At 39.8% G+C, this 12,015-nt stretch overlaps 1 protein-coding gene across 1 annotated transcript in view; it reads right to left on the reverse strand.

The window, feature by feature from the left end:
• The window catches only part of LOC135076957 (obscurin), a 155,442-nt gene that overhangs the window by 90,449 nt on the left and 52,978 nt on the right, over positions 1 to 12,015 (reverse strand). Inside the window, exons 8-14 of the mRNA XM_063971487.1 lie at positions 9,920 to 10,222; positions 9,254 to 9,407; positions 7,890 to 9,005; positions 7,099 to 7,692; positions 6,432 to 6,680; positions 5,633 to 5,774; positions 4,984 to 5,174 (exon numbers count right to left, since the gene is read on the reverse strand). Coding sequence (XP_063827557.1) covers positions 4,984 to 5,174; positions 5,633 to 5,774; positions 6,432 to 6,680; positions 7,099 to 7,692; positions 7,890 to 9,005; positions 9,254 to 9,407; positions 9,920 to 10,222 — 2,749 coding nt within the window. The remainder of the gene's footprint in view (positions 1 to 4,983; positions 5,175 to 5,632; positions 5,775 to 6,431; positions 6,681 to 7,098; positions 7,693 to 7,889; positions 9,006 to 9,253; positions 9,408 to 9,919; positions 10,223 to 12,015) is intronic.

Genomic DNA, 12,015 nt, shown 5'->3' on the forward strand with positions numbered 1-12,015 from the left:
CTTTTATTTGAGTCCGAGTCAAATCTGTTAACATCGACTACAAATTCATTGGGCAACCAAGATGCTATATCATCAGCCCTATCGTCAGGCACTGATAATGGTGGACCACCGCCAGTTTTAATTTGAGCCTGCCTAGCAATGGTCTTGTCTTTCTTCGCACTGATTTTTATGAGGCTCCATTGCGATTTTAACTGGGTAATGGAGCGGTTCATACCAGCGCACATTGAATTAAACCTGAAAAAGAAATGACAGGATTTTGAATTACAGGTAAAGGCAAAATTTTATATTGAAGGCAGAAATCAAAAGATGTACCAACGTTGTTTGTAAATCAGCCCAAGCCGCAACCTTCCGTTTATTCGTGTTAGTGTCTGTATTTTTATTTTCGATTGCATTTACTCTTTCTTTCACCAACTCTTTCAGCAAATACTGAAAAGCAAACACTAGGCGTCAAACATAAATAAAACCATGCTACAAAAATTAGTAGGCACTTTATCAGGCTAAAAATAAGTACTACCTTATCTTCCTCCAACCAGTTTTCTGATCGTTGCCTTTTAGGCGGTCTGTTCTCCTTCGTCATGGACATAATTAGTATCCGATGTAACTAGCCGGGTCGTCGTAAGAGCTTATTGCAGAGTACAGGGTAAGAGGTACAGAATCCAGAACATACAATCCCAAGTTTTATAAAAGTTTGATAAAACTTGGGAGTTGATCGAAAAAACCGAAAACTTTATTAAATTTTCGTGCCAAATGTCAATGTCAGTAAGTAAAACGTCACAGCTGCCAATTTTTTGTTTTTTTTTTCTGCGATTTGTCTATGATTTTACATGGTCCATCAAGTTAAATCACCAAAAAAGCTGTTTTCGTTCATTCTTTTTGTATAGTCTGTGGAAAGAAAATATTAAACTCTGTTTTAGCTATCAAAGGTTTGTAAACGATTATGAATAACGTTTTTTATCAGAGGTTTATAAGAGTGTTTTAAGCCTATCAAACGTTTTAGCTAATGTAGGTTTTAAACCTATATTAGCATTTTATTATGAATAAGACCGTAAATGTATTTCCAATTAAACTCATTAGGTCAGCAGGACAAGGCACATGGCAATGAAAGCTTTAACATAAAACAACAAGTTAAGTCTAATTCGAGCGCGATATTTATAGCCCACATAGGGCATGCAATTCGGATATCCGGATATCCATATTATTCGGATATTCGCCACATTTATTATTCGAATAGCATCTATGTAATTATTCGGTCTTTTCGAACAATACGAATACGCCTTTCCTATTAAAAAATTGTAAAAATATCTGACCGCAAACTTATTAATAAAACTTAAAACTATTAAAACTGCAGGCAAGAAGTTAGCGGTAAGGTTAGATTATGGACAAGTGCGCGCAATCGCAGATATCCCTTCAAGTGCCAACCAATATTCGCGAAAAAGGTTAAAGTGCCAGGCATATGGTTTCCAATGGTGCTAGTGTTATGGTGTAGTTATCTCCTGTGGTACTGAGATTTTTTGTTTGTAGTAAATCAGCAGGAGTCCAGTGACTCAGTTGCCCTCAGTGGGCATCCGGTTTCTCAACTGTCCTAAAATCTACTAAGGATACTCCTGCCTGACACAAGCTCTTTGCAGTCTGCTGAATAGGAAGCCTTCAATGGTCATGAGTTGTTGGACTGATGAGTTTGGATGATTTGAAAGTTTATCCTTGTAGCGGAGTGTGTGGCTCTTTATTTCCTCACTGACTGTGGGCAATGGCAAGTCCTGATAGATGAGCCTGTTGCTGATATACCACGGCATTTGGTAAATCAAACGTACGGCTTTTGTCTAAGTGCTCGATTATGTCGAGATTGGAGTTGGCAGCTGTTCCCCACAGCTGTATCCCGTAGGTCCAGATAGGTTTAAGGATAGTTTTGTAGACCATCATTTTACTACTGGTGTTCAGCTGTGACTGGACTCCGACAAGCCACATCATGTTTTTTAGTTTGGCATCTAGTTGCGTCCTCTTTGTCCATATTAAAGGTTCCTGTGAATGTATTTGCAGTTGTTGGCAGGTCAGCGGTAAACAATAGGTATAGCACGGGCCCCAAGACACTACCCTGGGGTATACCGGACGTTATGTTGCATAGGGCAGAACCAGAGTCTCCAGATCTGACTTCAAAGCATATGTCTTTCAAATACGACCTAAGTATTTCGTAGAACGGACATAGGCCAGTAGAATTAAACACAAAAATTGATTAAATCGGAAATAATTCCTACAAAAGATTTTTTTGCTTTAATGGCTTCATTGGTTGCCCATTAAGACTCTCCTAAGTTTTCGACTTCGACGGAGTTGTGCTTAAGTGGTGGGGGCCCCCGAAAGGGGCGTTTTTTCGGTTTTCCGGTTATACCGCGTAAAGGACTTACCCTATCGAAAAGTGGTCTTCATGACGGTTAAAGGGCACTTAATCCTGCATTGAATAAGACCAAATTCATATGTTTTGGACAAACCGTTCTCGCGCTAAAGTTCGGCAAAGTAGAAAATATACGTATAATTAATGACCCTCTCCACGTCCAATGGCTTGTTACCCACATGCTTCCAAGCCTTGTAAAGGGTCGCCTTAACCAGTGTAACCCTAACAAGGCTCACGAGTTTGATTCGCTTATCCTTGTTCGTCCCAGCCGTTCCTTAACTGCGGTTGCTGCACCTCTTCCTGGCACTCTCCTGAACGACTCTGTGTTACCTAATGTGGCTGCCCCTCTTCCTTGTACCCTCCTGTACGATTTCATTGCTTAGCCATATGCCTGGTCCAAGGTTCGACGCCACAAAATCAACTACGTACGAGTGAAAATAGTTTAAATACTATTTCCCGTGCTTGCAACATTTTTCTTTACTGCTTCGCCTCTATTAGTCGTAGAGTGATTGTATATATCCTATAGCCTTCCTCAATGTATGAGCTATTCAACACAAAAATAATGATTTCAATCAAACTAGTAATTCTTAAGATTAGCGCGTTCAAACAAACAAACAAAAAACTCTTCAGCGTTTTAATATGAACTTGTTGTTGTTGATTTTTGGCGTCGAACCTTAGACCAGGCATACGGCTAGGCAACGTAGTCATGCAGGAGGATACAAGGAAGAGGGGCAGCCACAGTAGGTAACACAGAGTCGTTCAGGTGAGTGCCAGGAAGAGGTGCAGCAACCGCAGTTAAGAAACGGCTGGGACGAACAAGGATAGGCGCATCAAGCTCGTAAGCCTTGATAGGGTTACACTGGTTGAGGTGGCCCTTTTCAAGACTTGGAAGCCTGTGGGTAACAAACCATTGGACATGGAGAGGGTCATTAATTATACGTATATTTTCTACTTTGCCGAACTTTAGCGCGAGAACGGTTTGTCCAAAACATATGAATTTGGTCTTATTCAATGCAGGATTAAGTGCCCTTCAACCGTCATGAAGACCACTTTTTGATAGGGTAAGTCCTTTACGCGGTATAACCGGAAAACCGAAAATTTGCCCCTTTCGGGGGCCCCCACCACTTAAGCACAACTCCGTCGAAGTCGAAAACTTAGGAGAGTCTTAATGGGCAACCAATGAAGCCATTAAAACAATAAAATCTTTTGTAGGAATTATTTCCGATTTAAAAGCTAATTCTACTGGACTAACATGGGAGGTTCTGTTTAAGTTTGTACAAGAGCCCTTTATGCCAGACCTTGTCGAAGGCTTGACTTATGTCCAAGAACGCAGCTGAGCAGTATCGTTTCTTTTCTAGTTCTTCAGAGACGATGTTTATGGTTCTGTGGACCTGTTCAATAATTGTGGAGTGTCTTTCCCGGAAACCAAATTGATGTTCAGGTATCAGATCACCGATGTGGGGCTTCATTCGTTTGAACAGTATTTTTTCGAATACCTTCGATAGCAGCCTTTTTTTTAAAGTAGTTATTGAAGTTAGATGATAGTATTAAGCAAATTGATCCTTATTAAAATGATTATAGACAAAAAAGTGTTTCTTTTAATTTACATTATATTGAAAATAGCAGTATTCGAAAAATTCGTTTTATTCGAAGTATTCGAATACCATAAATTTTAGTATTCGAAATATTCGAATACCAATATCGAACGAATAATGCATGCCCTAAGCCCACATAAATACTGGAGGACGTCCAACGGTAAAAATGTGGCACACTTGTAAATAAAGCGAATTACGTCCGTCCATCATTGATTACGTGTTTGTAGAACCACATGATGGTACATTTTTTTTGGAATTATGACATATAGTAATTAATTACATATACACCAAGAAAAACGATCGGTAATTGGTAAGGATATCATTGATCAAATTGTCTAACATGATGTGTATAAACTTAGGCCTACTGTTCACAGAGGCGAAGAGTCATTCTCAACGGTCGCAGCTTGCAGCATGATGTCCACATGCAGCAACGCGACTTTGTCGGGCCCATCGACAGGGTTGCATAGTATTACATGTATGATACGCCTCCGTGGACAAATGATTAATTACACCAAATACTTTCCAAGTAGAAAAACAAGTGACAACGCAATATTACACACATCGACAACGGTGACTTGGCTTCGGTAGTGACGTCAACATAAATGTTAAGCGCGGCAGGAGTGCACCAAATGCTTTATAGATCGTTTCATCCACGAAGACGCGCCTCACCATTCTTCCGTTAATGTTTGAGTGTTATCGGTACACGTTGTTATCCATGAATGCACACGCACACTAAGTACAATAATGACGCTCGGATTGCTCGGATCAAACTCCCCGCACCCTGCGCTTCCCTCGACCAAAAATTGGTGGGGCGCGTCTTCGTGGATGAGACGATCTATGGTCTCTAAACAACCAAGTGCCAAGCAAATAAGATAGCTTTTACTTACCAACAACGGTGACTTTGGCTTCTGTAGTGACGTCACCATAAATGTTAAGCGCGGCAAGAATACACCAATCTATAAACAACCATGTGCCTAGCAAAATAAGATAAGTATTACTTACCAACAACGGTGACTTTAGCTTCGGTAGTGACGTCACCGTAGATGTTGAGCGCTCGGCAGGAGTAGGTGCCGGCGTCGGCCGGGCTCACGTCGGCGATGACGAGTTCGTAGCAGCCCTTGTCGGCGCGCGTGCGCACGATTGACACGCGGTCCGTGTCCGAGCCGGTCACGATCTCTTTGCCGTCGCGGAAGCTGGGGGAGTGACATGACAGTGTCTTGGTTAATAATTAAAAGCCGATGTATAATTCCTGTAAACTGCAATGGATTTAAACAAGAAGACTTTCCCGATTCAATAAAATAAAGCAAATAAATGTATTCTTATTCTTCTTAATCTTATAAAGTACTAAAGAAATCAATTAATGAGCATACTCGTACTTATAATCTTTTAACCCATAGTGATTTGTTAGATGTCGTATTTTGGACGCGAAAGTAGTACTTAATGCATATTATGTGAAGAACATCAAAAATTCCTGTGTCAACTAATAAAAGTAGAAAAGGTTATCTAGGAAAAGTTTATACTTTCCAAAACTACGAGTATGTTTGCTATGGGATACTTCTAGGGTCTTTTTAAAGTATGACGCACGAAAACGAATTGAATCTTTCTACATTTAAATAACAGGTTAAGTAAGCAAACAGTGATAAATACTTACAATTTAACTTCAGGATTAGGGTCGCCCTTGACCTTGACCATGAAACGCAAGTAGGTGTTCTCCAATATCTCAGTATCCTTCAACGCCACTAAGAAGTACGGCGCATTCAATGCGTTTCTCTCTTTCCTCTCTTCTGCAGTCACTATAAATCATTGTGAGATAAATTAGATTACAAATACAATTACTTAAGATACAGTTTGTATTGTGTTTGTGATTAAAAATTAATTTACATTTTACCCTTAGCGGTAAATGACCAGTGCTATAGGCTACCGGAAAAATTGGTCCTGTAAAAAACTTCTCTTCATTACCAAATACTACAACAGCATGCAGAGACGACATTAATTCTAAACAACGGTGCCTAAAAGTGCAAAATACTGCCAAATAATGATAAAGAGTCAGTACTACTTGTTATACTGCTTTACGATGTCTTAATCGATGATCTCGCGCACATGCAGAAATTAAATAGAAGATAGTGTTGATTTATTGTGATTGGAGTTGAGCAAGCTGTATAAAAAACTGGCCGTAATTTTTGGATTTTGTCTACACGAAGATGTTAGAGCTATTCGACTGTGCCACTGTTATGGTGGTACAGTCGAACAGTGTCAAAATGCCAATGTAGACAACAGGAATGGTTAAAGCTGAGTTTGAGATCACAAAAACAGCTTTAACTGTCTTAGATATAAACTAAAACGAAGCAAAGTAAGAACGAAATTTGAATGTTGTTGACTTGCTCGAGGCTTTCTACCAGATTGAAACAGCGTGCTCAACTCGTGGAAATAGAAACGATAGGAGCACTCACACTCGTGGACGACTAACTGAGCGGTGCAATGGGTGTTCCCTTTCACGTTTTCAGCGCGCGCCGTGTACAGGCCCGTATCATCCTCCCTGCAGTGCTTGAGTTCCAGCTTGTGCGAGCCGTCTTGTTTGGACGATATCGTCACGCGGTCCATGAGCTTGTCGGTGAGCGGCTTGTTGTCCTTCAGCCACGTCACCTTGACGGAGTCGAGTGACTCGCGCAGCGTGCATTCGAAGTGAGCGTTCTCGCCCGCTGGGGATTCAGATTATGGTTATGGGAGAGTTCGTACTAGGTTTCGAGTCTATTCGTCACATAGAAGTTTTTGTAAATTAAAGAGTCGGCTGACCGATTTGAAAACATTAATAATCCCGTTTTAGAGAAATAAATCACGATAGTAGAAGTGTAGCAAAAAAAAATAAAATAGTAACATAATACATCAATACAACCTGATAAAAAAGTGTACATTGAAACGGATAAAATAAAGCAAATTTTTAAAATTGAATTTCCATAGTACGAACCCTTAATAAACACATAGGATGTAAGCGTGTTGTTAGCACAATGTGTAGTGTAAGTTAGTCATCTACAAGCGTAATATACAAGCACTAACAGTGTATAGTCTACTTCTATCATGAAGTGATTTGCTATTTTTCTCTGCTGTGTGGCTACTTACGTTCGATGTTTTGGCCTTCCAAGGTCTTCGAAAATATGGGCTTTCCATCCTGAGATTCGGACTTCGATATCGAAGTCGCAGATGCGTACTGCCCGGTGCTCACTGAGCCGTTGGCGATGGCAGTCTTAGAGTATGAAGTCTCCGAGGAGACTCCACCGTTTTTGATGCTCTGGTATCTAGACTCGGACGATGACGACACTCCCTCGACCTTGTCGCCATCGAGAGTAGTTTCTAGGCTGTATTTGCTGGTGCGACCTTCAATCCTGGCACCATTTCCGTTGCTGTCTCTACCGTATTTGGATGCGATGCTATCAATTTTGCTAGACGCTTCGTAGCTGGATTCGATGCCGTATTTCGAAGCGATGCTATCGAGTTTGCTTGCGGTGTCGTAGGAGTCCGAGCTGCCCTCGGTCTTGGAATACTTGGACTCGATGCGCGAGAGGGCACTGCCCTCAACGGAGCCCCCGGTCTCGTACTTGCCGCTTTCGATGCGGGAACCACTCTCGCGCCGAGAGTACGAGGACACGCCCGTACTCTCGTAGGCGGATGATGACGATTCGTAGTTGGATAACTTTCGACTACTACTGGAGTATTCTGAAAAAGGTAATTCATGTAATACCAGTCATTACTTAACATTATTTACTATTTGGATGTTTTTATTTTGCATAATATACAAGTAGATTGCTGTGAGAAAGCTTAATGAAAAGGTAACTTATGTTATGGGACATTATGCAGCCCTCTCACGCTACATTGATATGAAAATCTTTAGTATTAGTTTCTTTATATCTTACCTCCAGAGAGCCGCGAACTGCGACTATATCTCGACATTTCGTCGTCCCCGGTCTGCTCTGTGGTTACAGTTTGACCGCTTGCGGAGACTTTCTCTGCAGACTCAGCTCCAGTGGAGCTGACTTCTACACTGCTCTTCACCGAACTCTCTACCGCAGAAGATTCTTGCGCACTTACAGACTTCTTATCGACCGACTCAGTCACTTGAGACTGGACAGTTTCTTGAGTTTTAGAAGACTGACCACTTGCTTCTACCTTCTGAGCAGTATTTTCTACTTTTTGCTCAACTACAGAAGATTGAGCAACTTGAGATGCGGTTGTCTGTTGCACCGATTCAGCGATGGATTGTGCAACTGAAGACTTTTGTTGAGTTTCTTGGCTACTTACAGTTGAAGATGATACGGCTGTTGCACTTGATTTCTGTTCAACGGTAGCTTGCGTGACAGATTCCTGAACTTTTTCAGTAGCCTTTGATGTTTGCTCGACTGTAGCAGATTTCTCTGCACTAGACACAGATTCCTTGCTACTTGAAACTGATTTTACGGCTGTAGCACTCGACTTCTGTTCAACGGTAGCTTGTTTGGCAGATTCTTGAACTTCAGTTGTCTTCGAAGTTTGTTCGACTGTAGCAGATTTTTCTGCACTGGACACTGAAGTTTTTTGAATTGCTTTGTCTTGTTCTGTAGTAGACTTAACTTCTTTGACAGTAGCTGCTTTGACAGTTTCTTGTGTTGTAGCTGATTGCGAGCTCTCAACAAGGTTGGAACTCTCAACTACTACTGACGATGATTGTACAGTAGAACTGACGCTACTGACTTTGGCAGACTGTGTTTCACTGACGGAGGAAACTTCGGTTACTTCAGATTTTGATATCTTAGTCGCGACCTCAGTTTCGATGGAAGCTTTTCTTTTGGTGGTAGATTGTGTGGTCTCCTCCTTGCTGGCGACCTGAGCGACTTGGACCTCTTCGACTCGAGACCGTTTCTCTTGGATCTCTTGTCCCGCTTCCGCTTCGGTGTGTTCTCTTTTCTTCTTCTTGTCTTCTGGGGGTTCAGGGGAAGCGACGTTTGGTGGAGAGAGGACTTGGAGGTCGTCCGCTGCGTGTTCCGCTAGAGCAACTGTTAGGGCAAAAACATTTGACTCACTACTTCGTTAACATAATTTTGACATCCATTTTGCAATAGTAGATACAATAAATGATTACAAAACATTAATATTAAACAACTGAATAATTCTCATATTTTTGATGCACAACATCAAAGTCGTTGGCTACCACGTTCAATGAAATACCGCAACATTAAAGCTAAAATATCACAAATTTTACGATTATACTCTCAAAATGTCACACAAATATGCTCAAACTCACCGACGTCACTGGCGTTGAGTTGGATTTCCTTCAGCCAGTTGGTCTTGACGTGCTCCTTATGGGCAGCGAGGGTGACGGTCAGCGGAGGGTTCCTCTGCACCAAGTCGAACCTCAAAGGGTCACCGGGCCGATCCTTGGCCTCGACCTCCGGGAGCTAAAACACGCGTAAAATGACCAACTTTTGGACAGACTCCAAGATGTGTTGTCTTAATTCGTGCTATTTCTGATATAAGAATGTCAAGATTACTTCATATTATGCAATGTGCTCGCGTTATAGCAACTGTTTGGCGTGTACTTTTGGGAAGATCTAGACGGTTGTTATTGTCAACGTGACGTACAGATACGAAGAGCGAACATTAAAACGTTTAACTCAGAATCAGGAGCAGTTCCTTATAGCATTTCACTATTACATTTATCTAAATTAAGTTGTAATGTGACTTTTATTGACATGTCTGCCTTAATTAGTCGTATAATTAGCGGTTTATTAGCTCTAAGCTCGACACGTGTTGGAGGTAACTGGATGTCCAAAGAAAGTTATTAATTAAAAATTAATAATTACATCATTAAACTGAATTGATTATACGAGTATGTACATTCTGACAAGCTTCATCTAATATGTATTGCTATTTTAAAGTATTAATACTAAATTGTGGTAGTAAAACTTGCCTTAACGATATCCTTTAAAACGAACACCGACCGATCGTCAGCGACTCTCTTGACCTTGCAGATCAAGATCCTCGCCTTAAACAAGAAGCAGTATCTCTCCTTGGGCTTGTCTTCAGCGTCGGAGACGGTGAACCAGTCGTGCGTGAGCAGCCGGCCTAGCTTGTAGATGTTCCCCCGGTAGCCTTCGATGCTCGCGATGAACTTATTGTCTGTGGCTCGGTTGGGCACAGACAAGAAGAGGTCTAGCGCCTTCTGGAGGTCTGTACAGTCTTCGCCGAGACGTTTTGAGTACTTCACCAGTTCCTAACAACAATAATTAGGGTTTAATCCTACGGATTACAATATAGATATTATTTCATACAAATATTATGATGGCTGCTCTGATAAAATGGTAACATTCCAACCGGATGTTGGTGTTTTCTCGGCTCTCCTCTAAAGCAACATGTATGTTCAGAGATTGCAAATTTACGAGTATCTGAGTTGTTCAAGGGAGCAAAAAATATAATACAAATTTTCTATCACCCTTAAAATTATGTAGGGTAAACCAGAGAGTGATTGCCCACTGGTAGTGATTGCCCGCTTTAAGAATAATATTCTCAGGTGCTGACATTGAATCACTCTAGTTAGATTTGAATTTACTAAGTAGATGGCTCCGAGATCAATGTACAGTAGATTTAAAATTTACAATAGGAAACACTAAAAAAAAACAGTTATGGCGGATTTTGTCAAGACGGGTGAAAATGTTACTCAAACAGGTAAAGACTTTAACAATTTTACTAAGGAATTACTTGCTTAGAGGTTAATTTTTTTTGCAAGTTATTTAATGTTCAACTAATGGTGTATAGTCATGATGAAATTATAAGTGTTTTCTCCATTATCAATGAAAATAACTGATAAAATTTGATTTCTAACGGTCATTTTAACGGTGGGTAATCACTGCACGTAAATCTGTATATTTTTAGTTATTGCCCACCATCATTTCAGTTATTGCCATATGTTAATGTATAGTTATTGCCCAGGCCAATTATTATTAGAGTGTTGCCACCATGCAGTAGCAGTGTTTAAGTTGCTCATTGCTAGACTTGTTTTGCAATTTACAGGCATAAATAGTGAAATGGCTTTTAATGTTTCATTTTCAGTATGCCAAAGACTCCAAAATTTCAATATAGCATAGAAAATTTGCAAAAAGCGATCGAAGCTGTACAAGATAGCTGAAAATATGGTTTGGCTTGAAAAAATTGATAATTGATACAAAAAATGAAAATCCTACGTTAAATCTACTAGTGAAAATGTTAATTGTAAGGGAATAGATACACTTTTAGGGAAGAATAACCAACAGCTAATTGAACATTCTGAGCAACCACTTGAACTGATATCAAAGAAGATAAAAAAATAAATACATATAAAATTTACATATAAAATTCAAATTTTTGCGTCATCTATGTTTTGAAGTAGATGATTACCGATTCTGACTCATCAACATCAGCTCAAGAAATATTTGATAATATTATGTTAATAAGGCCAAACGCAATTTATTTTGAAATTTTGAAAACTGTACTACTAGAATTTAAGTTTAATGTTTTGTTTTGTTTATTTAAAGCCTATTTTGTCATTTTAAAATTGATTATTTTGTTTTAAGATACTGGGCAATAACTGTGCTTTGATGTGGGCAATTAGTGTAAGCAATGGGCAATGACTGTACTTTTTGCAGGATTTTAAATTTATTTAAATATTTTCTAAGTTACGTAAGTTTTAACTAAAAACTGTTAATATTCTGTTTAAAAGTTTATTGAGTTATAAGAAAAAAGTCATAAATGGTCGATAATTAAAATACTTTCTTTAATTTTTCATCTCAATGTGTTTGAAATCTTTAAGTGGGCAATAGCTATACGGTTTACCCTAAGTAGTTTTAAGAAAAGCTGAGAAACTATTATTTAGATTTTTTTCATTAAACTACTTACTGTAAGAAAACAAAGTCTTTTTGCAAACCTGACAGTTTTGTTATTTCACTGTCACCTGTCACTAGCGTAGTGCGAACATTTGTATTTTCTTAAGCATATCACGTTTCCGCCTCAATCTGTATTCTTGCGCACACG

The sequence above is a fragment of the Ostrinia nubilalis genome, chromosome 1 (assembly GCF_963855985.1).
Source record: "Ostrinia nubilalis chromosome 1, ilOstNubi1.1, whole genome shotgun sequence".
Taxonomy (NCBI): Eukaryota; Metazoa; Arthropoda; class Insecta; order Lepidoptera; family Crambidae; genus Ostrinia; species Ostrinia nubilalis.